The 27,254-nt window shown below is 42.3% G+C and overlaps 1 protein-coding gene across 4 annotated transcripts in view; it reads right to left on the bottom strand.

Moving 5' to 3' along the window:
- Positions 1-27,254, bottom strand: part of FUT10 (fucosyltransferase 10) — a 121,015-nt gene that overhangs the window by 26,224 nt on the left and 67,537 nt on the right. For all 4 annotated transcript variants that reach the window (XM_033230677.1, XM_033230662.1, XM_033230671.1 and 1 more), the window contains one exon: positions 2,646-3,481. In XM_033230677.1, coding sequence (XP_033086568.1) covers positions 2,646-3,481 — 836 coding nt within the window. The remainder of the gene's footprint in view (positions 1-2,645; positions 3,482-27,254) is intronic.

A 27,254-nucleotide genomic window follows, 5' to 3' on the forward strand; every position in this document is an offset into this window, starting at 1 on the left:
AATCATCTTCACTGACCACCTCTCTGGGAGGAATCAGAGCACACTGGAGAAAAGCCTAACTCTCATTTTCCTCAATGAGTCCAAAGAGAAGGACATTCAATCATACCACCTTTGGGCATTCTGAAATGCCACATTCAGTTAGCTGTTTCTGTTAGAACCGCAGGAATGATCTCCTACATCTTTTTTAAAGCTATTTACCGGCCGGGCATGGTGGCTCACCCCTGTAATCCCAGCACTCTGGGAGGCCAAGGCGGGCGGATCATGACGTCAGGAAATCAAGACCATCCTGGCTAACACAGTGAAACTCCGTCTCTACTAAAAATACAAAAAATTATCCGGGCATGGTGGCAGGTGCCTGTAGTCCCAGCTACTCGGGAGGCTGAGGTAGAAGAATGGCGTGAACCCAGGAGGCGGAGCTTGCAGTGAGCTGAGATTGTGCCACTGCACTCCAGCCTGGGGGACAGAGTGAGACTCTGTCTCGAAAAAAAAAAAAAGGGGCTATTTACCAATACCAGCATACCCTCTCTTCCAGTTCCCAATAATTATCTCAATAGGGTTTTTGTGAGGTACAGAAGCAGTTAGGGTTTGCATATTTCAGTTTTCTGTGAATATAATCTTGAAGCCTTGAAATGATCTTGAAACCTAGCCCAAGCAAATCATCACCCTCAGAAATTCTGTTTTCTACCTTGATATATTTTGAGAATAAATAATTGGTATAGCATGGACAATTAATGTGGTTTCTACTCTCTTATGTTTTCACAGGGGTGGGTGTGTGAATGGGTAGGGGTGTGTGTGTGTGTGTGTGTGTGTGTGTATTTAATTTTTGCTTATGGCCCTATAAATTAGATCATACAGGAAGCCATCAGAAATCAGGATGCATTCTCTGAGAAGAATGATGTAATATTTAGTGTTCGTGTTGCAGACCAAGACAGTCAGCATAAAATACATGATTTTATGAGTTGAACAGTTATACAAAACAAGAAAGAATTTAAATTTTCATAATTCTTAAAATCTTAAAAATATATATTTCAAATATTTTAAATTTGTCTACCAAATACATAATTAGTATTTGAAAGCCCTGTATGGTATATATACAATACCTAAAGATAATTTCACATACTGTTTAGGTTTATGTTTGACCTAAAATTTATATAATAACCAAAGTAAACATGTAAATATTTAAGAAAAGTTGTTGGCCTTTGGAAAATTTAGATAAGGCCAGGCATGGTGGCTCACACCTGGAATTCCAGCACTTTAGGAGGCTGAGATGGGCAGATCACCTGAGGTCAGGAGTTCGAGACCAGCCTGGCCAACATGGTGAAACCTCGTCTCTACTAAAAATACAACAATTAGTCAGGTGTGGTGACTCATGCCTGTAGTCCCAGCTCCTCGGGAGGCTGAAGCACGAGAATTGCTTGAACCTGGGAGGTAGAGGTTGCAGTGAGCTGAGATCGTGCCACTGCACTCCAGCCTGGGCAACAGAGTGAGACTTGGTCTCAAAAAAAAAAAAAAAAAAAAAAAAAATTTAGATAAAACCTTACATATCTATGAGAGTCTGGCACAGCAATGATGGGTGACAGGCAAGTGCTATGTGTGGGCCACCTCACTCTAAAAATTTCAGGAGAAGTTGAAAGTAATCTTTCTTTTTCTTTCAACAAATTTCCTTTGAACAAATTCAGTTACACATAAAGTAGCTTCATTCCCATTATAAATAAATAAAGTAAGCAAACAAACACCAAGCACAATCTAGAAATCTGAAGACATTACTAAGAAGTTCATAACAATTTAAGAAAGTTTTTATAAGGATTATCCCCATCATTATTTGAGTAGTTTCTCTCTATATTAATAAGCATGCATGTGCCAGAAAGAGAAAGAGTAAATATTAGAGCAGCAAGCAAAATGAAAATGAGTTTGAAAGTAGAGGCTGTGGAGTGTCAGTGTGAGAGGTCTGGCAGAAATTGTCATACTCCTCCACTACGGCACTGATGGAGAGGCTAAAGGATTGACCGTGTGGATAAGCAGCACTTTTTTTTTTTGGAGACAGAGTCTCGTGCTGTCACCCAGGCTGTAGTACAGTGGTATGATCTTGGCTCACTGCAACCTCTGTGTGCTGGATTCCAGCAATTCTCCCACTTCAGCCTCTCGAGTAGCTGGAATTACAAGTGCAGCCACCACGCCTGGCTAATTTTTGTATTTTTAGTAGAGATGGGGTTTTGCCACGTTGCCCAGGCTGGTCTCAAACTCCTGGGCTCAAGTGATCCACCCACCTCAACCTCCCAAAGTGCTCCAATTATAGGTGTGAGCCACCATGCCTGGCAAGAACTCTTAATTTTTTATGTTTGGGACTTCTTCCCCATCTCTGCAGCTTTCTGTGTCACTGCCCAGCACCTGCAGCATGGGGTCCTCCAGAAAAAACAATAAAGGAAAATGAAGGCTTTCAGGAATGAAGGCCTGTCCAGGGCTTGTAAACTTCACGACAGTCCCAAAAGGTAGTAATGGAATATTCAACTTTCCTGCAGAGCCTGGCCTCTCTGATAGGAATGAAGAACACTGATGAGGTAGCAAAAACAGAAGGAAATGCAGGAGAGCGGAGAACATCAAGACGGCCAGCCTGCTGACTCTATGCCCACCTTTGATTTGCTTACCTTTTCCTGAAGCCTGATATTATCCCACACCTTGGTGCACACCATACACTCAAATGCATCGATGTAATTGTCCTGGTTGACATCTTGCACTCCCCATTTCCGTTCCCTGAGAGCCGTCAGAAGTCGCTGGTTGGAGATCTCACCCTTCAGCTTCCATTCTATATAGGCCTCATACAATCTGTCATCAGAATCCAGTCGTCTGATGTAACTTGCCAGTTCCCTGGGGTGAGAAAATTCTGATACAAGAATAGCACTTTTGTTACTTGGAAGCCAGTCTGTGATGCTGGGGGATCCGTAATATACAGGAACTACCCCCAGTTTCAGTGGCCTCCAGAACTTCTCAGTGATGTAGTCATCACAAACTGCATTCTCAAAAGCTAGGATAAACTTATACTGTGCAATAATCCTATAAAAGCCATCAGCATCCATAGAGGCTGGATTTTTCAGCTGCTGAGGGAGGTCTTTGTTGCGTATACATTCACCATAGGAATCAACCTCGATGTAAGCCATGAGCTCGCGAACATAGCTGTCCCTGTCTGATGGTGGGTCACAGTCTGACTGTACATAGACCAGCGGAGCAAGTCTTTTTCTAAGCTTGTTTTTGGACTGCAAAGGAACTAGGTATCGGAGTGACTTCAGGACTTCAATGCTCTCCAAGTATTGGGTAGTTAGTGGCAAGTGGGAATGCCTGCTGAACGTGGCAGTGTAGTTGAACAAGGTGATCACCGGTTTATGAAAGAGCTTATAATTGTTTTTTGGGGACTCTTCGTGAAAAAGAGCCCAGTCATGATGGGCTTTCCGAGGCAGAGGTAAGCTGTCTATGTTAAAGTCAGTACCTAGGAGAAGAAAATGAGATATTAATTAGTATTTCCAAAAGAATGTTGCTAAGTTTGGGTCTACCTGGTAAGATTAGAATACAGAGGAGTCTGAGGCTATGAATAAGAAGCATGTGGCCAGGTGCGGTGTGGCTCATGTCTGTAATCCCAGCACTTTGGGAGGCCAAGGCAGGTGGATCCCTTGAGATCAGGAATTTGAGATCAGCCTGGCTAACATGGTAAGAATACTAAAAATACAAAAATTAGCTGGGTGTGGTGACACATTGCCTGTAATCTCAGCTACCTGGGAGGCTGAGGCATGAGAATCACTTCAACCTGGGAGGCAAAGATTGAGCCTGGGTGACAGAGCAAGACTCCGTCTCAAAATGCGTGTGTGTGTGTATACACACACACAAAGCATGTTACAGTATCACTGCAAAGTGCCTGGCAGTCAGTCACAAGGCTTTCACCCCAGAAACTACTCAGGTAGAGGATCACCAAAGAGGGGGACTATCATTTCTCATTTTATGAAAAAGGAAACGGGAGTCGTGTCTGGCCAGGTTCTAAAGGATAATTTATTCTACTGCCTCCTGCAATGGGCTTTTTCTTCCTGAAAGTGTTGCCTACAAGAAAACAAGAGAAATAAAGAGATAAAGATAGTTCTTTAAAAAGAAAAGAGCAAGAGAAAGGAAGCCATAAAAGGAAAGCAACTAGGTCGGCAGGTTGATTAATCACACACACAAAAAAAGTGAAACCGTGCAAAAGTAGCCAGAAGAAATATAGAGGATATTTTTTTTAATCCAAAATGATCGATTTCAGCAAAGTGCAGTTAATCAATCTTAGTCAAAATGGTAGACAAGAGGCTTTTAAAGACGAAAGAGCTGGTAATAGTACTATGTTACAGACTACTGCAGGATGGACAGGAATTAACAAGCGCATCAAGAAATAAAGAAGGCCTAACAGGATTACAATTATGAGTGACCCTAGCATCCACAGGATTAATTGAAAAACCTCTGAAACATGATGATGTGCAGACAGAAGTGATGGATGTGGTAAGCGATTGTTTCCTGACTGCATGGGTAGAGATCCAATCAGGGATAACTTATTTCAATAACTGAGAAAGAAGAACTAAGACAATAACACAACAGGTAATATACAATTTCTGAAGTATTCTTGATGTAGATAATTTTGTAGACCCTTGAGTTTTTAAAAAATAAATATAAGGAAACGGGGAAAAAATCCATCTTCCAATACCAACCGGAAAAGAAAATACCGAATATATATTTACGCCAAAACAAAACTTTATCAACATTTTCTGGCAGAGCTCATAAAAATTAATTATTTAATGCTAGTGTACACTCCCACAAATAGATAAACTCTTCGGTGCCAACACTACATCAATGAGAAATCAATTAATCAAGAAAGGCTTTTAAACAAAGATCAGATAAGATTACGTCACAGGATATATACTAAGCACAGAGAAATTGCTGAAGAAAGTGCCTCTGTTTTGATAACAGGCTTTTATTCTCAATCATCGGCAATGAAGTACTAACATGTAAAAATGGGCTTGTCTTTGTTTATTGGCATTTGCTATATTTGACCTTAGGCTTCAAAAAGAATACTCACCATATACCTGAAATCTAATGGCATACAGAGTTGGATGGCTGGCAAAGGTTAATAATCATTAAGATAGAGAAACATGAGGATATGAAAGAGAATGTGAGAAGAAAGGCAACTGACTGCATTGAAGTACAACAGTTGCTGCTCAAAAAGGGTCTAAGCTGGTCGAGTGGCCAATGATAGGAACCAGAACCTATAAAATTGAGTTAGAACACAAAGTTGCCGCCTAAGGCCTTGCAGAGAATCAAGGCCATTACCTGGGAGAGAAAGTACTAGAGTCCGATCCACAGGAATCAGAAGCAGGGATTCAAGGTATGAGATGAGAGATTAAAGAGGATATGATTAAAGCAAAAGTGGGTCCACAGTTAACTGGGGGGATCAGGCACAGGGGTTTTGAGTGAGTGACCCAAACACCAGTCACTGCTGCTACCTGCTAGGTGGCACATGGAAGATTCTTAACCTGGCTCAGCACGGGTGCACCTCAGTAAAGATCCCAGATGCAGAGCTGGGAAGCAGAAAGACACAAAGCCTGCCTCAGGTGCTTCAGAGAATGGACAGGGCTCAAGTCCCATCTCTGCTGGTCTACATCAAGAAAGAGGAGGAAGAGCTGAAGGCAGTTGTGTCTAGACTCTTGTGGCCACTATGTAGGTCCACTCAGGCTGTGCTGGTAATAGGAACAGGACTCCAAACCTGTCACTCATGACAACTAGGAGATGCAGGCTTACAGGCTCACTCATAGCTCTGCTGATATGAGAATCTCCATGTGGGAAGGAAGAGGAGAAAATCCCTCTTGCATACAATCTATAGTGGCCAAAAATGCCTGCAGAATCTATTCACACACATGCATGAAGAAGTAACAGGTCATTTTAAAAATGAAAATTGAGAAGGTCTCCTGTATTCATCTGAATTATGTTTAGTCTGCAGAGGTGCAGCTGCCTTTAATAGTGGGAGACGCTTCTTAATAGACAGGAAAGTTAAAGGGACCTAGCGTTCCAGAAATATTTCCCATGTTTGCTATCTATAAAAGCATTTCCTGGTAACTTCCCTGAGATATATCCACACAAAACACAACCACACATGCGTGTGCATCTGTGCAATCATGCTAATACAGGTTTTCTGTAAGACTGTCAGATTCTTTCAAACTAAACTTCTCCAGAGAAGATTAAAAATAGGTCATTTTGGCAAGGCACAATGGCTCACACCTGTGATTCCAGCACTTTGGGAGGCGGAGGCAGGCGGATTACTTGAGGTCAGGAGTTCAAGACCAGCCTGGCCAACAGGGTGAAATCCCATCTCTACTAAAAATACAAAACTTAGCGAGGCATGGTGGCACATGGTGGTAGTAATCCCATCTACTCAGGAGGCTGAGGCAGAAGAATTGCATGAACCAGGGAGGCAGAGGTTACAGTGAGCTGAGATCATGCCACTGTACTTCAGCCTGGGCAACATAGCAAGACTCTGTCTCAAAAAAAGTCATTTTGCCCTGCAAGCTTCTCTCCTAAGCCTAGAGCTTCAGAAGGTAAGTGCTGAAGAATACTGAAATTAGAACCATGACCAACCTGGCCAGGCATGGTAGCTCACACCTGTAATCCCAGCACTTTGGGGGGCTGAGGAGGATGCATCACCTGAGGTCAGGAGTTCAAGACCGGCCTGGCCAACATGGTGAAACCCTGTTTCTACTAAAAATTCAAAAATTAGCTGGGTATGGTGGCACATGCCTGTAATCCCAGCTGCTCAGGAGGCTGAGGAAGGAGAATTGCTTGAACTTGGGAGGCAGAGGTTGCAGTGACCCGAGATTGCACCACTGCATGCCAGCCTGGGCGACAGAGCGAGACTCTGTCTTGAAAACAAAACGAAACAAAAAAAGAACCATGACCAACCTGAACTACTTCACTGGGGATATCATGGCCTGGAATATAAGTGTCAATATTGAACAATTTCTAAAAAGTATTGGATGTGGCTCAGAAAAAAACTGAGTTATTTAGCTCTCCCCAACTCCAGCGCAATGCCTACTATAATAAGAGTTGGAACTGGAGTCTATAGAAAAATGAAAATCAATTAACCTATGGTATATCCATAAAAATGTGACCAATGTATGTGCAACTGGCTCACCAGTTTTCTAATCATGCTTACTGCTCTTAAATTTAACAACTTCAGACTCAAACTTTCACTCCTCTGGGTTATTTTGTGTTTACTGAATTCTGACAAATGTATTCGTTCCTTTAAACAACAGCTAAATAGATCTTTAGCACTAATGTGCACTGTAAAGGGAACTGCAACTTGGAATACAAATGGAATAAAATGAATGCTGGCAAAGGGTGTCAGATTGCTGACTATGGAGACTGGATCTGAAATAGCAGAAGAGCCTGAGAGCGACATACTTTACGGGACGTGTTTATGTGCCCCTCTCCTTCTGCAGGGGCATGGCCTCTTCTTTCATTACTCCCACATAAATTGGTGAAAACAGAAGGCAACATACATTATTAACCTCACTTTACTAACGAAGCGTGAATCACTCATCTATACTGAAAACCCCGGGTGGGGACAAGAACATCAGACCAGCAAATAGGAAAGGACTGGAGGGATGAGGGATGACGGGTCCTGCTGCAATGTTGATTCCATGGAATGAGTAACTCATTCTTAGTACTTGCAATTACACCCACAGAAATGTTAGCCAGCTTTAGCATACTAAAATGATGTGTAAAGCCCAGCCTGCCTTAATTTGGAAAAGACAAGTGCTCCTGCAGAATGCCATCCAAAGGTAATCTGTTTTAAAAAATAATCTCTACCATAACACTGTTGTGACCTTTTGGGAGACTGAGGCAGAAGGACTGCTTGAGCCCAGGAGTTCAAGGCCAACCTGGGCAACACGGTGAGTCCCTGTCCACAAGAAATGTTTTTAAAAAATTAGCTGGATGTGATGGTGCACACCTATAGTCCCAGATATTCAGGAGGCTGGGTAGGAGGATCACTTGAGCCCAAGAGGTTGAGGCTGCAGTGCACCATGATCATGCCACTGTACTCCAGCCTGGGTGACAGAACAAGATCTTGTCTCGAAAAAATACAAATAAAATAAAATATAAATTACCATCATTTTCTGCCAAAGGTTGTGATTCTTCTTGGAACCTGGAATGAGGTAAAAAAGGGGAAAGAGAGGACTCTCCCTTACTTGCTAACTGACCCTCACCTAATCCCTCAAGCCTTCCCGTCCATCCACTCAGGACCCCCACAAGTGAACCACTCATTTCCTCTTCTTTGGAGTGAGAGTGGAAGTTCACTCATATCCTGTTTCAAGTCTTGCCCCTCTTTACCCACAATGTCCAGACTGACTCCAGATCACATAAGGACCTGCCACTTAGCAACACTGCCCCAGATCTGAGTAACCCCTTAATCTTTCACATGCTGAACTAACACTGTAAGCCAGCAGATAAAGTTGTTTTTCACATTCATATTTTTCCTGGAATGATTTCAAATATACCAATGCCAAATTCCTATAAGAAACAAAACATGATATACACGAAAGGTTTTGTTCTTAAAAATAAAAAAAAAAAAATCTCCAGCATAATGGGTCAATGTGCCAATGCTTCAAATAAACTCATCTCTAAAGCACAGAATTTAAAGCAGAGACCTCCTTTCCAGTGGAGAAAAATTTCTTCTAGATACACCAATGTCCCCTGACACACCTGCCTTTGGTATTTAAAACACTAGCCCTATTGTACAACAGTCTTTTGCCCAAGATTACAGTACTCTCAGCCAAACCCAGGTTCATAAAGAGCACAGAGTCAGCTTAGTACTTTTTGCTAAGAGGAAGCTGCATGAGTCATTGGCTTCTCAGTTGCTCAGCTCCATGTCCAACCTTCTATGCTATGCTCCTTATTGTATGGGGCTGAAACCCTGCAAACTTTACTCCTCAGGTTCCCTGGACAACTGATTTGCAATTAGGTGTTATGAGTAGGAGCACTGTAGGAAGACTGAAGGTGGGAATGATACAAACAGGAGGCAGGGAAATACCGGATAGAAGAGGACAGGGTCCCTGGCGAGGGTTCTACCCTCAAGCCTGAACCCTTGGCCCTAAATGAGAAATTTACATCTCCGCTTTCCCGCCCGAGTGTTGCCTTTTGACCTGCCCCACCCCCTATCCTGTGCCCAGAAAAACCCCAAGCTCCCCTGGCAGAGGAGCAGAGCGGTGTGGCAGAAAAGGAGAGATGAGAAGGAGCATCTGAACATCAAGGAGATGAGACAACTGGACATCAGAGATTATAGTCAGAGAGGAGTTTGTCCAGGGACGGTCAGAGAGGAGTTTGGCCGGGAACAGTCAGAGAGGAGTCTGGCCAGGGATGGCCAAACTCCAGGGGAAGATTATCTTCCCACTCCATCCCCTTTCCAGCTCCCCATCCCACTGAGAGCCACTTCCACCACTCAATAAAACCTCCACATTTACCATCCTTCAAGTCTGTGTGACCTCATTCTTCTTGGGCACTGGACAAGGAACTAGGCGTAGGTGCAAGAGGCTGTCACACTGACTCTCCACTGAGCTGTTTAACACTTAGCCATCCATGGATGGCAAGTGCTAAAAAAGCACTGATTATAACACATGCTCTCTGGGGCTCCAGAGGTCGCAGGCAATCCCTAGACACTGCTGTCAGCTGGTACGTGGTTTGTTCCTGCTGGTGCCCAAAACCACTTGCCCCAGCTCCTGCACCTGCTCACCTGCGTGCTCCCCTTCCTGCAAGGGGTTTGAGCATGGTGGCCAAGTAAACAAGCCACCCCTGTTGCAAGGCCCGCAAGGGGGTCATGGGAACTATCCTGTCTCAGAAGGAAAAGAGAAGGAACCTCTTCCAATGCTCATGTAGCAGAGCAAGCATTAGCACTCCTGACTGTGATAAGATCAGCTGTAGCATCAAGGAGTAGTGGCAGTGGTGACATGAGCTAAGCAGAGAGTGGTGATAGTGACAGTAGCAGTGACAATAACCTGGGAGTGCTGGCTAGACAATTCTTGCCCGGTTAACTCACCCCCAACAGTAGAGTCTCAGAGACTCACTGGCCCACACTCTGGGCAATGCTACTTCTCCTGTGCCTCTCCAGTCCAAGCGTAGCAGGGATTTCCTGCAGTTATTCATTCTGTATAACCTTCTCTTCCTGTCTTTTGCTCCACCAGCCCTTCAGCCCCTTTGTAACCAATTCTTGTAATACATCTCCACTGTTTAAAATACCTAGAATAATTTGTTTTCCTATCAGAATATGACTAATACAGAGGTCCATTTCAAAAGCTTGGAACTTCCATCCGATCACAACTGATTATTCCAAGTTCTGCTGCAAGTTTTCTCTTGCTGTCTTGCTCCTAGATTTTTCTAAAAATGCCATGTTTCTTGGTGCTATCCCCTTGTTACCACCATCCTAGGCTTCTATTTTCCCTTCTCTTCATCCATCTGGTGATAATGTAAAAGAAAAATGCAAGCCTTGTATTTAAGAAGGAAAAATATAAAATCAGCAGATGAGACTCCTTTTAAGAAAGAAACCATCAAAATACTTGAAACCAAAAACACATTCCCCATTCAGGTACTGTGCTATAAATTCCTTCTCTGAGCTAAGAATCAAAATATACAGAATACTGAGACCCAGGTAACTACAAAGAATAATCAGGTTGGGGTGAAGGTCTCCAGTAACACTGTTTGACTACATTCTAATTGTATCACAAATGACAAATCCTCTCCACTGTGTTCTTGACACTTAATTAAACAGAGATAAAGACTTTCTTTTTGCTAAAAGATTTTAGTACACAGCCTTTTACCCATCTGAAGGAAAAACTATGGCCAAAAGACGTTAAAGCTCATGAAACAATTGGCAAATATGACTATTGTATGAATAACAATAGTTCATAAATTACAACCATTGTTAATCACCTCAGCTGTAACTAAACTTGCAGTGACCTGAGTTTTTTCTCATTTCCTGCTTTGGGTTAAATCATTTGTTTCACAAAACTCAGACAACTTCCAGTGTTTCAGATAACTATGAGTAGTACTACTTCCCTATTAGAAGTCCCTACAATAAGCTTAAAGTAAAGTAAAGCATTCTGACAACGTCAATATTCAAGCACAAAACAAAATTCAGTTTCTTTCAATAATAAGAAAAAGTGAGAATTAGGTGTTGGGAACAGAAGAGGTTTTGGGAAGAGAATTGTCCAGGGTGTGGGTCCGTGGGTCTCTGAGGCTCCACTGTTGGGAGTGAGCTAACCAGGCAAGAACTCCCTAGCCAGCACTCCCAGGTTATTGTCACTGCCACTATCGCTGTCACCACTGTCTGCCCAGCTCATGTCACCATTGCCGCTACTCCTTGATGCTACAGCTGATCTTATCACTGAAAAGAGAAGAGGGGTAACAGTTTAAGGCACCGCCCTTCAATCAGGGAAATGGGCTGAGATGGACTTAAGGGCCTGGCAAAGCCAGTTCGGAGTCCCAGAATGTTCTGCAGAACTCTGACATGAAACTCTCATGATGAGGCTACATAACTTTGTAGAGGGTTTGTTGCTACCTCTTAATTCTTAGTTATTAAAGGCCACATACAGATGTATCACACTCTGGTTTGCTGGTTAGTTACTAAAACTGGATTGACTGATTGATTGATTGATTGATTGGGACAGCATCCTCATTATGTTCCCCAGGCTGCTGTCAACCTCCTGAGCTCAAGTGATGCCTCCCACCTCGACCTCCTAAAGTGCTTTCTATTGCAGTCAACATATCCGGAGACAGAAGACATTACTAACTCAGAGAAGCATAGACATTTCTAAAAAGTAAGGTTTCACTGAGTCCTATTATTTGAAAAGTATTGAGCTGAGAATTCTGGGACTTCAAAGATGAACAAAATAAGCCCCAAGGGATATTATGATTATGAATGTAAATGTTAAACCATTAGCCGATATTCAATCTAGAGTAACAAAAATGCAAATGGCCATGGTGGGAGAAAGGAGTAATTATTTCTGACTGGTCAAAGAGTTTGGGGTTGAATTACTGATAAGTACATAGAAAACCCAGCAATTAAGAAAATGAAGACCCAATTACCCAATTATTAACTCAGGGCAAACAAGAAAAGTAATCCGTGTGCTCTCTGGTTCACCTATGAATATTATTTGCATAGTCATAATAATGTAAAGAGGGAATATTGATCCATCAAACATGATAATACAACTATAAGTGGACGGGGGATATAGGAAGGATGAGTGTGTATGTGTTGAACAGGAGAGGATAAAAGAGTGATCCCTCATCTTCCAAGACAGGAAGTCAATGATAATGCTTAATAGCAAAAAATCATGAAATACTAATATCACCATGTTATTAAGAGATCTGATGATAACAACCAAGAGTCAGAAAAAACTATTGAAAGTAGTAATTCTTTTTTTTTTTTTTTGAGAGGGGGAGTCTCACTCTATCACCCAGGCTGGAATGTAGCAGTGCAATCTCGGCTCACTGCAACCTCCCCTACTGGGTTCAAGAACTCCTTTTACCTCAGCCTCCCCAGTAGCTGGGACTACAGGCACGCACCACCATGCCTGGTTAATTTTTGTATTTTTTGTAGAGACGGGGTTTCACCTTGTTCGTCAGGCTGGTCTTGAACTCCTGACATCAGGTGATCTGCCCATCTCAGCCTCCCAAAGTGCTGGGATTACAGGCCTGAGTCACTGCACCCAGCCTAAAAGTAGTAATCTGAGAAGATACCTATTCGCTATTGAAATGTGGAGCATATATAGCTGTGATAAAAATGAAAGTGAAGTGAACAAAAGATTATATGGGAAAAGTAAGTCTTCTTCCCCACATCCCAGCCACCTAGGTCCCTTCCCTTTGTTAAAGTTCCCTTTGTTAAGTTCATTAAAAAAAAAAAAAAAAAAAGGTGGTGGTGGGGGTGGGGGGACCAGGTGTGGTGGATCATGCCTGTAATCCCAGCACGTTGGGAGGCCGACGCAGGCAGATCACCTGAGGCCAGGAGTTCAAGACCAGCCTGGCCAAGATGGTGAAACCCTGTCTCTACCAAAAATAGAAAAACTTTACTGGGAGTGGTGGTGCACGCCTATAATCCCAGCTACTCGGGAAGCTGAGGCACGAGAATCACTTGAACGCGGCAGGCGGAGGTTGCAGTGAGGCAAGATCGCTCCACTGCACTCCAGCCTGGGTGACAAAGTGAAACACTGTCTTCAAAAAAAAAATTAATTAATTAAAATAAAATAAAATATAAAATAAAGGCAGGGGTAGATAGATGGATGAAGGAAGGAATGCGGGATAAAGGAAGAAAGGAAGGGAGGGAGGGAAAGTATATCCAATTAAACTATGATATAATGCTTTCTTATACCTAGAATTTGTATTTATAGTTAGTGAAAGAGCTCTTTTAAACTTACTTAAATATATATTTTTATTATTTATCACTCTTGTGAATACTTAGAAAAAATATAAGTCAAATTGGTTTAAGTATCAAAACTTCTTCAGAGTCTAACTCTTTTGAATCACTTTTTGATCTCTGATGTCTATGTATTTCTATACAATATTTTGCTCGGTAACATTAAGGCCGTAAGCAATACAGCGTTGCTTAAAAGAACGCTCTACTATCACCTCTGAGATTTGCTTCCAAGCTACTGATACCCATCTCCAAGTTTTAATGTTGATACTTTCTTATATTACTAAAAGTTGTCAAAGAAAGTTTTCAGATACCAACTAGACTCATACTCTTTTTGTTCTGTGTTTTTTTTTTTTTTTTTTTTTGAGATGGAGTCTCGCTTTGTTGTCCAAGCTGGAGTACAGTGTCGCGATCTCGGCTCACCGCAACCTCTGCCTCCTGGGTTCAAGTGATTCTCCTGCCTCAGCCACCCAAGTATCTGGGATTACATGTGCCCACCACCACGCCTGGCTAATTTTTCTATTTTTAGTAGAGACAGGATTTCACTTTGTTGGCCAGGCTGGTCTCAAACTCCTGACCTCAGGTGATCTGCCCACCTCAGCCTCCCAAAGTGCTGGGATTACAGGCATGAGCCACTGTGCCTGGCCTAGACTCATATTCTTTTGTCAAATGGTCATTAAATGGTGTGTTCATGGAAGCATCAAAGGGCTGTAGTTGCCCCATCATTCCAGGTGGAAGAGCAACCCAGTTCATGTCCATGCAGGCATTCATACTACATCACTGCTGCTGCCCAGTTCATGTCCATGCAGGCATTCATGCTACATCACTGCTGCTGCCCAGTTCATGTCCATGCAGGCATTCATACTACATCACTGCTGCTGCCCAGCCGACAAAGACAGGCAGGGGGCTATCAGCTGCAAAATACATGTTGATTTCAGAGATATTCAAATGTAAAAAGAAAATAAATATTTTTATAATTAAGGAAAATCTTTTCACATACATGAAAACATATATACTATTAGAAACCTGGTATTATCCGTGTAACTACCATGGAAATACTTCATTATTGGTATACATAAAGCTACCCTATTTTCAAGAATGATCACATGGTATTATTCCATTGTGTATATGCAGTCAGTTCAATATTCTCCCAATTATTCCACTTTGTGGTACAAAATGCAAATTATGAAAAGTGGGTTGAGGCCAGGCACGGTGGCTCACCTGTAATCCCCGCACTTTGGGAGGCTGAGGCGGGTGAATCACTTGAGGTCAGGAGTTCAAGACCAGCCTGGCCAACATGGCAAAACCCTGTCTCTACTAAAAATACAAAAATAAGCTGGATGTGGTGACACACCTCTGTAGTCCCAGCTACTCAGAGGCTGAGACACAAGAATCGCTTGAACCCAAGCAGCAGAGGTTCAGTGAGCTGAGATCACACCACCGCACTCCAGCCTGGGCGACAAAGCAAGATCCTGTCTCCAAAAAAAACTGGGTTAAGAAGCAGCTATTTTTCTAAGTTAGGTGCATTATATCCTAAGACACTCAATAATTGCTGATATCTTCAAAAGCAACTAGAATTTCAGTGCACATTGTCCAGGTGTCTGCCCCAGATCCTTAGCTGGAGGGACATTTTACAGAAGTCAACTCTGAATACAGCAATCAATCTCCAAATTAATTAAATCAGAGGTTTATCCTCTGAAACTAACGATCAAGATTACCAACCAAGTGTTTTTTTTGAAAGCAAGTCTATCTACCAGGTAGATATGGAAACTGCCAAATCATTTTACACCACTTAGCCTTTGGGATACATTTGACCTCAGTTAGAAGCTATGACCTGGAAAAATAAACTCTTTATTCTCAAAACCTGCAGTGTTCCATTCCATTTAATCATCTTAGAGTCTCTCTCTACCCAAGAGGGAAACAGCACAGAATAAAGCACTGTCCTCCAAAGTTAACCATGTCTAGGATACTCCTACCTTGATTTTCTGATATATTCAGTGATGTTTCATCACTGAAACAGCAAAAAACTTGGTCCGGGATTTTTGGTCCACATTAAGAATCCCTAGTAATACAATGTATACATTGTATTTTATATGCCTAATATAAATAATAGGTCTAATACTGTAAACAAGTAAGATGCAATTCTCCTATGGTAGTCAAAAAAGAATGAGACAGTAAAAGCATAAAGCAAAGGACATAAATATTTTCCAATAATTTTTTTTTATTTAAATTGTTGGCCAGACGCAGTGACTCATGCCTATAATCCTAGCACTTTGGGAGGTTAAGGCAAGAAGGTCACTTAAGCCCAGGACTTTGAGACCAGCCTGGGTAACAAAGGGAGACCTGTCTCTATAAACATTTTTTTTAAAAATCAGCCAGGTACAGTGGCGTGTACCTATAGTCCCAGCTACTCAGGAGGCTGTGGTAGAAGAATCACTTAAGCCCAGGAGGCAGAGGTTACAGTGAGCCGATATTACACCACTGTGCACTCCAGGCCGGATGACAGAGTGAAACCCCGTCTCAAAAAAAAAAAAAAAAAAAAAATTGTTTTCATCAAATTTCCACTAATAATATATACTCAATAACGAGAAATTCTATTGAGCTTAAATACATAAAAGAAGGAAAGAGGGTAGAAAGAAAGAGGAAAAAAGAGGAGAAGAATCATCACCCATATTCCCAAAGAAAAGAAAGGCTCAACATCAGGGTTTTTTTCCATATGTATGCATGTTTGTGTGTGTGTGTGTGTGTGTGTGTGTGTATGACAGACAGTGTGTGGACTGTGTGTGTATAGGACTGAGTAAGAAAACAGTGATTTCAGCTGGGTGCAGTGGCTCACGCCTGTATTTCCAGCACTTTGGGAGGCCGAGGCAGGCAGATCACGAGGTCAGGAGATCGAGACCATCCTGGCTAACACATCCTGAAACCCCGTGTCTACCAAAAATACAAAAAATTAGCCAGGCGTGGTGGCAGGCGCCTGTAGTCCCAGCTACTTGGGAGGCTGAGGCAGGAGAATGGCATGAACCTGGGAGGCAGAGCTTGCAGTGAACCGAGATCGTGCCACTGCACTCCAGCCTGGGCAACAGAGTGAGACTCCGTCTCAAAAGAAAAAAAAAAATGGAAAGAAAATACTGATTTCAGCTCACTACTGATCAGTAGTGAAGTCACTCATTACCGATTAGTAATGAAGTCACTACTGATATGTCTTGAGAAAAAGAAGTTATTGGCTGGTTGCAATGGCTCCCACCTGTAATCCCAGTACTTTGGGAGGCCGAGGCAGGAGAATCATTTGAGGCCAGAAGTTCAAGACCAGCCTGGGCAACAGAGTGAGACCCTGTCTCTACAAAAAAAATTTTGAAGTTAGCCAGGTGTGGCGGTGCATGCCTGTAGTCCCAGCTACTAGGGAGAGAATGTGAGGTGGGATGATGGCCTGAGCCCAAGAGTTCAAGGCTGCAGTGAGCTATGACTGTACCACCGTACTCCAGCCTGCGTGGGAGAGTGAAAGCCTGTCTTTTTAAACAAAACTTTTTTTAAATAAAAAATAAGTTTATAGTGGACAAATTTTGTATTATTTATATCTAAAGTAAGATGAAATCCATCCAAAACACCCTATCCTGTAAAGACTATTGTTCAAAGAACGAACGGAATGGACCCAAAATAAGAGGTGAAAATCCCCACATACATTCTAGTCATGCCAAGGGCAGCCTGACAGGCAAGGCTTCTTGCTGCATGTCTCAACTTATCCTGTCCTGCAAAGCTGCAGCAGGACACATCTGCAGCTCAGCATAGCAGACAGGCACAGGAGCACAGGAACAGAAACACAACATGGGTAAGAAAATGAAGCTTCTCAGGCCAGGCGCGGTGGCTCATGCCTGTAATCCCAGCACTTTGGGAGGCCGAGGCAGGCAGATCACCCGAGGTCAGGAGTTCGAGACCAGCCTGACCAACATGGCGAAACCCCGTCTTGACTAAAAATACAAAAATTACCCGGGTGTGGTGATGCACGCCTGTAATCCCAGTTACTTGGGAGGCTGAGGCACAAGAATTACTTAAACCTGGGAGGCAGAGGCTGCAGTGAGCCAAGATCACACCACTGCACTCCAGCTTGGGTGACAGAGTAAGACTCTGTGTCAAAAAAAAAAAAAAAGAAGAAAGAAAGAAAAGAAAAAAAGAAAATTAGGGTTCTCAGAGAGGGGTCTCATTATACAAAGTTTGGGAGTGTGGGATGTGCTTGGATAGGTGAGTTCACAAAGCTTTCAGCTGCTACAGCCTTCATACCACAGCTTCCCCACCATGTGGAGAAATGGCAGAGTAAAAGGATGTTTTCGGTAACAAGTTGAACTGCTGAGCAAAACAGGTCTGCCTGCCCCAGACTTCTGACTAATTTAATAAATAAATGCCTTTATTGCTAAGCCGCTTTGGGTCAAGTTCTTGATGGATGCAGCCTAATGCATTTAAATGACAATGGCAGGTCTCATCATGTTTGGGAAGTCTACATACTGGTGTTAAGAAAAAAGAAAAGAAAAGAAAACTATTCCATTACATAGCATCAAATATGAGAAATTACCTAATGGGTACAATGTATGTTATTAAGGCTATGGAAAACGTAAAGCCCTGACTTGTATGTAACAAAATTACAATTGCACCCCATAAATTTATACAAATAAAATTTAAAGTATCATCACAACAACAAAAAAGAAGGAGCAGAGTTGTAGATGAGACCGTTCCTGTTCTTTTTTCTATACATGATAATTTGCTACTGCCAATAGGACTCTGAAAAGTGAATACTTTGGCAGGAAGAATTTTCCAAATTGCTCAAGTCTTCATGTTGCTCCCTATCCAGTGATCTCATGGCTTTTTGTATGAATTGGAACTATAGTGTTTATCACACTCAACTGCAATTATGTGTGCACCTGTCTAGCTTCCCACCAGACCAGGAACCCTACTAGCATCCATGTCTTGTTCATCTTGGCCCATAAAACTTAACACAGTACCTGCAATTTAGTAGGTACTCAAAAATATTCAGAGAATAAATAAATGTATTTTTAGGTCTCACTTTGTAAAAGTCAGGCCTTAGCTCATTCGGGCATTATAAGGTAGAGAATAAATCAGAAGTAAAGGTAGAAATTGTATGCTGACAGCAAGCATTGGTCAGGAGGACAGAGCACAAATGTGGAACCATAAGGAATTTTCTTAAATCTTAAAATTAAGTCAGAGCATTAAAATATGGGAGAGCCTCCATATGAGTGCCATCTGAAAGTTATATCAGTCCCATCACAAGCAAATAGGAATTTCAGTTCACATTACCAGCTGTTAGATTTCATGACTTGCATCTCCACCTAATGAGGACAACAGATTTCTAAGAACATAAAAGGTTATATTAAGCAGAAATGGATGAGGCCAGTCACAGTGGCTCATACCTGTAATTCCAACACTTTGGGAGGCCAAGGTAGTCCGATCACCTGAGGTCAGGAGTTCAAGACCATCCTGGCCAACATAACAAAACCCTGTCTCTACTAAAAATACAAAAATTAGCCAAGCATGGTGGCACATGCCTGTAATCCCAGCTACTCGGGAGGGTGAGGCAGGAGAATTGCGTGAACCTGGGAGGCGGAGGTTGCAATAAGCCAAGATTACACCATTGCACTCCAACCTGGGCAAGAGAGCAAGACTCCATCTCAAAAAAAAAAAAAGAGAGAAAGGGGCGAAGCAAATTGATGAGAAAACGACTACATCGTCTTACGAACTTTTTCCTGCCTCATTTACTCTGACAAGTATGGCAGTTTTAATTACTTATGATGGTAGTCCAGTAAGCGGCACTACCACCTCATTAAAAAATAATGAAGTCTTAGCAACACTTAGGCATTCAGTTATTCTTTACAAAAAAAAAAATTAGTCAATGATTTGGGAAAGAATTAGTGAGTTGTAAGAATGGAAATGAAATATTAAGGAAATACTAAAGAACTCAACTTTTAACCTGACTTTTGGTATGAAAGATCGTTTAGGTGGAGGTAATTTCTTGATTATTCCAAGCTGACCACATTTTCATTAGTGTTTATCTTATCAGTCAGTTATGGGGAAACACTAAGATTCATTCTAACTCAGAGCTCATGTGAAGTCTATGAAATTAAAACTGGCAAATAAATCAATAAGCCAAGTGTCCTAAGCTTTTCTGAGAAGTTTTTTACTAATCAAATGTATAAGTAAACAATAAATAAAATTTTGTTTAAAGCAGAGCAAACTCCCAGTTTGTGGTTTGGGCCTACAAAATGTAAATTACCTGTGTTTACTTTGTTTCCACTTTTTCCCATCAAAAAAATTCAAACTTGGAGGAAAAACTGGTATAGCCTTTTCAGAGACCAATTTAGTAGTATGTAACAAAATTTTAATTTAATTTATCCATTGACAAAGCAAGTCAAATTTCTAGATATTGGAGAAATAATAGCACATATAAGCAGAGACAGATAAATATGTTCATAGTAACATAACAAAAAACTAAAGTAGCCTTAAAAAACCATTGACAGGGGAATGGTTAAGTAATTTTAGTTATAGCCATACTTCAGAATCAACATAGCTTTAAAAATAATGAAGTCAATGGATATATTCTAACATGAAAAAAGTCTTTAAAATCTACTTAAATGGATAAAGCAATATGTATCTATGGTATGATTCAATTGAAAAAAACAGACAAAATTACAGGCTGAATTCAGTTGTACATAAAAATTCTGGAAGGATAGCTCTTAATCTGACTGGGATAGGGCTTGACATGGTAATCACTGATTTTCATTTTTACCTGGTATATTTCATTTTTACTTTTTGAAACAGGGTCTCACTTCAGCCTCAGCTGGAGTGATCACGGCTCACTGAAGCCTTGATCTCCCAGGCTCAAGCAATCCTCCTGCCTCAGCCTCCAGAGTAGTTGGGACCACAAGTGCACTATCATGCCTGACTAATTTTTAAATTTTTTTTAGAGAGGGGGGTCTCACCATGTTGCCCAGGCTGGTTTTGAACTCCTGGGCTCAAACGATCCTCCTGCCTCAGCCTCCCAAGTACATGGGACTGCAGGTATGCACCACCACCTGGGCCCTGGTAGACTTCTTTATTGTTTAAATTTTGACATAGTGATACATTCATTCATTCTTTGTGTAATTTTTAAAAATCAAAAAATTAACGAGAAGAACAAAGGCATTTCTTTGAAGTCAAGTATAAAAAGTCCTCACAAACCTTGTATAATATGTAAAAGTTCACAGACAAACTTCAAAACCATCACATCATCCCCCATGATACTTAGGAAATAATGCCCTTGGAATCCTACCTGCTTATAAGAGGATGATATTTCAAAATTTATATGGAAAATTATGTGGCACAGTAAAATGCCAGAGATTTCATCTATCCCAAAAGGAAAGCTGGTAAGTTATATTTATTTGAACATCAACAAGAGAACATGTTCAGCTAACATCCAGCTAATGAATTATTTCAGCTATAAATGAGAGATTAGCACACATCTTCTGAGAGGCCCTGATAGAACAATGCCTTCTAATTCAGCTGGAAAACTGGCTGGATTTGGAAAATTAAATTGACTTCAAAATAATCAAGCTGGAGTCCATCAAATCAAGCAGCTCAAAATCATAATAATTATTAATTTGTTAATCTTAGTGCTTTCAAATACTTCATAATCTTGATTACATTTAAAAGCATTAAATGCTGGCAATGTTAAAGCTCTTAAAATAGTATTTTGGAAGGTAGAAAGGTAATAAAACACAATATGTCCTTAATAAAATAGAAAACCAAATTATAAAGAAGATTTAAAAAAAAAATTTTAACTCAGTTGAAATCAGGTAAGTAATGCCAGCCCTCAGCAAACCCTCCAGCTGGATTTAGTTTCCACAGGGACTCTACCAAAGTTGGGTCCTTTGTAGCTGAGAGCCTTAAGTTAAAGAAACATAAGGTAGGCACATTGACTCACGCCTGTAATCCCAGCACTTTGGGAGGCCAAGGCAGGTGGATCACCTGAGGTCAGAAGTTTGAGACCAGCCTGGGCAACATGGTGAAACCCTGTCTCTACTAAAATTACAAAAATTAGCCAAGCATGGTGGCACACACCTGTAGTCACAGCTACTCCGGATCGGCCTGAACCTAGGAGGTGGAGGTTGCAGGGACCTGAGATGGCATCACTGCACTCCATCCTGGGCAACAGAGCAAGACTCCATCTCAAAAAAAGAAAAGAAAAGAAACATAAAGGCCGGGCGTGGTGGCTCAAGCCTGTAATCTCAGCACTTTGGGAGGCCGAGACGGGCGGATCACGAGGTCAGGAGATCGAGACCATCCTGGCTAACACGGTGAAACCCCGTCTCTACTAAAAAATACAAAAAACTAGCCAGGCGTGGTGGCGGGCACCTGTAGTCCCAGCTACTCGGGAGGCTGAGGCAGGAGAATGGCGTAAACCCGGGAGGCGGAGCTTGCAGTGAGCTGAGATCCGGCCACTGCACTCCAGCCTGGGCGACAGAGCGAGACTCCGTCTCAAAAAAAAAAAAAAGAAAAAGAAAAAAAGGAAACATAAAATCCAGCAGGGAACAATGGCTCACACCTCTAATTCCGGTACTTTGGGAAGCCGAGGTGGGAGGATCCCTTGAGGCCAGGAGTTTGAGACCACCCCGGGCAATATAGCGAGACTCTGTCCCTACAAAAAAAAATGTAAAAATTATTTGGGCGTGGTGGTGCATGCCTGTAGTCCCAGCTACTTGAAGGCTGAAGCAGGGGGATCACTTGAGCACAGGAATTCAAGGTTGCAGTGAGCTATGATCATACCACTGCACTCCAGCAAGACTTTGTCTCTTAAAAAAAAAAAAAATCCTACCCTGGTGTCTAATGTTCTTTATGGTACTTCCTAGAGGAGGACAGGTAACCCATCTGTCTCAATTTGCCTGGGACCTGTCCAGTTTTACTACTGAAAAATCTTGTATTGGGGAACTCCCTGAATGCTAGGCAACTCAGGACAGTTACTCACTTCCTGGACACATTCCTATCAAAGAAGAAAAATGTTCAGGATCTTCAATTACCTCAGCATGGGCACAAGAAGCATGCAATGATGCTGATGCTCAGCCCGGTCTTATTCCATGTCATATAAGTGTACAACAAAGGCTGGAATTCTCTTGATTTTAGTCTCCTGATTGGAAAACAGAGGAACCTCAGAAACATGCTGTGCAAAAGATGCCAGACAAAAATGAGTACATAGTGTGCAATTCAATTTATATGACATCTCTAAACTGGCAAAACTAACCTACAGTGATAGAAATCAGGTCAGTGTTTTTTGTGGGAGGAGAGTTGGGGATAAACTTACAAAGGGGAAACAGGGAACTTTCTGGAGTGAGGGAAATGTTCTATATCTTAATTGGGATGGTGATTACATGATTCACTTGTCAGAACTCACCAACTGCACACTTAAAATGTGTGCATTTTAAGTAAACTTAACCTTTAAAGTGTTGGTTTTAAAAAGAGATGTGAGATCCTCCATCACAAAAAAAGATTTAGGACAGATTAAGCAATATCTTTTAGGGATGTCATTGGTGGGATTTCTGAGTTAGATATAGGCTGGAGGCATACCAAAGATCTATGGTCATTTTCTTCTTTTCTTTTTTCCTCTTTGCTTTTTTTTTTTTTTTTTTTTTTTTTTGAGACAGAGTTTTGCTTTTGTTGCCCAGGCTGGTGTGTAGTGGCACAATCTCGGCTCACTACCACCTCCAACTCCTGGGTTCAAGCAATTCTCCTGCCTCAGCCTCCCAAGTAGCTAGGATTACAGGCATGCACCACCATGCCTGTCTAGTTTTTGTATTTTTAGTAGAGACAGGGTTTCGCCATGTTGGCCAGGCAGGTCTCGAACCCCTGACCCCAGGTGATCCACCCGCCTTGGCCTCCCAAAGTGCTAGGATTACAGGTGTGAGCCACTGCACCCGACCTGATCTGTGGTCATTTTCAACTCTCATGTATAGGATTCTAAAAGGGCACCACATTACTCCACTCCTTTATCTAAAATAAATTTAAAATTTGTCAGAATTTGAGCAGTCATCCATCACTGGACAATGTACAGATTCCTTCTCTGGAAATATCTAAAGAAAAGTACAGCTTATGTTCCCCCATTTTGTGTTGTTTTGTTGCTGCTTTACAAACTCATCTGGCCGGGTGCGGTGGCTCACGCCTGTAATCCCAGCACTTTGGGAGGCCAAGGCGGGCGGATCACAAGGTCAGGAGATCGAGACCATCCTGGCTAACACAGTGAAACCCCATCTCTACTAAAAAATACAAAAAATTAGCCAGGTGTGGTGGCGGGCACCTGTAATCCCAGCTACTCAGGAGGCTGAGGCAGGAGAATGGCATGAATCCGTGAGGCGGAGCTTGCAATGAGCAGAGATCATACCACCGCACTCCAGCCTGGGCGACAGAGCGAGACTCTATCTCGAAAAACTATGAACTCATCAAAGACTAGAAGACAAGATGCACAATAGAAAAGGAGGTGGCACAGATGTAAGTGCCTTTTAATAATGCAATAGAGCAGCCCAACATCAATAGCTTCTAGCACAGAGATAATCCCAGCTGTGGGAACTTAATCTAATAAAGACGTGTGAAGTGGCTTTGGGTCAGGAGGTGGACTCCATTCTGATCTGGAGACCTTATTTACTTATTTCAAGGAAGTGTCTGAGAGTTGACTAGATCCTAGGGAATAGGCTTCCAGGATGGAAAGATGCAAGTACCAGGGAGGGGACCAGAGGGCCCAAAGAGATGCCCTTCGATGCATCCAGTGACCCTTCCAAAGGATGCAGTCCTTGCATCTTTCATTGTTAGAATGTTAACTTGCCCTGATCCAAGGAAACGATCACTTTTCAGTTCCCCACCTCTTCTGTGATTTTAATGCTGCCCAGCGGATTGGTATGCACTGCAAATAGCTGGCATCTGGGCCAGTGTCGCCGGACAGCCCCGAGATAGGAGTGTAGCACCCACAGGCAAGGAGGAGCTGCCTACTGGGGGTGACTGTGAGAGAGAAAAGCACCTCAATCCTTAAACAGCCCATAGAGACGTTTGCACTGAACATTTCTCAATGAAAAGCCAGAAGTCTCCCACTCGATACACATTTGGCAAGGGATGAGATTCATGGGCCTTTGGGTGTGTGCGTGTGTGTATGTCACCACGTGCCAAATGTCTGCTGGTTCCTATTAGCCAGTAACACAGTCCTTTGCATTGCACCGATAGAGCCAAACATCTTCCCAGAATTATTTCCCGGTTGGGAAATGGAAAGTTATTGGGTTGACTCTTCCATCTGATGGTATGTAATGAAGTCAAGTACAGAGCTGAGTTCCTGGCCCAGTAAAACAGCAGAGCCAATTCTCTTCTCTGCAACCTGAAAGCAGAGCTGGCACGCGGGGGCCCCGACGCAGTGCCGTCTGCCCAGGCCAGACCCTCTAGGCAGGTTGCCTGTTCCTGATCACCACCCCTAACAGTCACTCACTCGGGTTTCCTACCATACCATCAAGTCCCCTCTGTCTAATAATGAGCTGGAGAAAGCCACTGGGTGTTATGGTCTGGGCCATTCAGATGCCAAACCCTGAAAATAAATCCTCCCCCAGTAACTTGGAGCTAGTGCTCAAGAAAAATAATGGCACCACAGAGATACTGTTGAGCTTGCATGAAAGGAATTAGAGGATTAGAATTGGTGAATGACGTTATGAGAAAAATAGCAAATTCACTGATCCAAGGTACATACGAAAATTAAGATCGAATAACACAAAATCAGGATGGAGGGGTGAGACAGGGCAATGCTGAAGCTGTTTTAATCTACAGCACAGCTGGAACGAGCCCAAAATGAACCAGGGAGTCTTAGTTTTATTTTCCATTAATCTGCTCCCTGGCAGACCTGCTGAAAAGGATGTGCTGGTTTCAACTTTATTGAATGCCTCTATATCAAAAGGAAAAATACATGGCGCCATTAGTTCCTAAGAAAATAGATTCTGAATTTTTTTAAAAATCGTCATTTGGATTTAAAATGACAATGTGGGCTGGGCGCCATGGCTCATGCCTGTAATCCCAGCACTTTGGGAGGCCAAGGCGGGCAATCACCTGAGGTCAGGAGTTCGAGACCAGCCTGGTCAACATGGTGAAACCCCATCTCTACTAAAAATACAAAAATTATCCAGGTGGGGGTGACACACGCCTGTAATCCCAGCTACTTGGAGGCTGAGGCACAAGAATCACTTGAACCAGGAGGTGGAGGTTGCAGTGAGCCGAGATGGTGCCATTGCACTCTGGCCTAGGCAAAAAGAGTGAAACTCCATCTCAAAAAAAATTTAAAAATAAAAATGATAATATGCCAAACCTAGAGGGAGTCATCTACCACACGGTCTTAGGACCAGCTCCAAATCAAGTACCTGGGAATTTCACCAGGCAGCGCCAGAGAGCTCTGACACTCAAAAGTTCTTCACTGTACTTGTCCAGGGCTTCACCATTCACAGCTCAGAACAGGCGTTTGACAGTTCCTGAGTTTTCATTCACAGGTTGCACACTGAAAGTCACATCTCCTCATGCATATCACATAGGCAATGCAAACCACTTGACAGAGTTAACATATGAGCACTGATTAAATAACAAGGCTCTGTATTTACCGAACACACATTTTCATCTTCTTTAGTCTAAAGAACTGGGATGGAAAATCCTCAATGTAAGTAAAACTCAGGCTTTGAAATCAACATGATCAAGTTAGTTGTTTTAATAAGGCATCACATATCTTCAAAGATATTAAATACAGGGTGAAGGAAACCAAAAGTGAAGCATTGGGAATTAATAGTAAGTCAAAGCAAAAGCAGAAAAAGGCCTCCAAGACTAAGACTCAGCAATGACAATACAGCTAGAATTGGAATTTGATCCATTCAATTCATTCTTCAACTACTGCGCCACCAAGGAGGCAAGATCTAAAATGACTGGGCTCCTTCACCAGTCATCAGCCTAGCTGCAGGTACAGGACAGGGAAATGCTTAGGCCTGGGCTGTGATTTTTGTCCTGCATCTGAGTAGATCCACTGGTATGAAGCCTGTCCAGCTAACTACTAGAAAGTACTCTTTATTCAAGCGAAAAGCTCTCCTATCACTCATTGCATCTCTGCTTTGCCATCTTTCATTGTTGTTGTTATTGTTGTTTGAGACAGAGTCTCACTCTGTTGCCCAGGCTGGAGTGCAGTGGCACAATCTTGGCTCACTGCAACCTCTGCCTCCTGGGTTCAAATGATTCTCCTGCCTCACCCTCCTAAGCAGCTGAGATTACAGGCGTGCACCACCATGCCTGGCTAATTTTTGTATTTTTAGTAGAAATGGGGTTTTGCCATGTTGGCCAGGTTAGTCTCGAACTCCTAGTCTCAAGTGATCTGCCCACATTGGCCTCACAAAGTGCTGGGATTACAGGCATGAGCCACTGCACCTGGACTGCTTTGCCATCTTAAGAGACCCTGGGCACCAAGGCATTGCAGTAATGGGTTCATGCACAGGAAAATCAAAAAGCACACACACACACACACACACACACACACCACACACACACACAATCTCACTTTCTAGGTATACAAGACCATGAGAGTTGTGTTCATTTCATTTTTTTATTTATTCACTTCTTTTTCTTCCTACCTGTTCCTTTCACATATATTTATTTTCAAAAACAAAAACAAGTGCTAGCACTTTGCTACAGACTAAATGTTTGTGTCCCCTGAAAATTCACAAGCTATAGCCCTAATGTCTCTGCACTGAGAGGGAGAGTCTTT

Source organism: Trachypithecus francoisi, unplaced genomic scaffold, assembly GCF_009764315.1.
Source record: "Trachypithecus francoisi isolate TF-2019V2 unplaced genomic scaffold, Tfra_2.0 Contig01440, whole genome shotgun sequence".
Taxonomy (NCBI): domain Eukaryota; kingdom Metazoa; phylum Chordata; class Mammalia; order Primates; family Cercopithecidae; genus Trachypithecus; species Trachypithecus francoisi.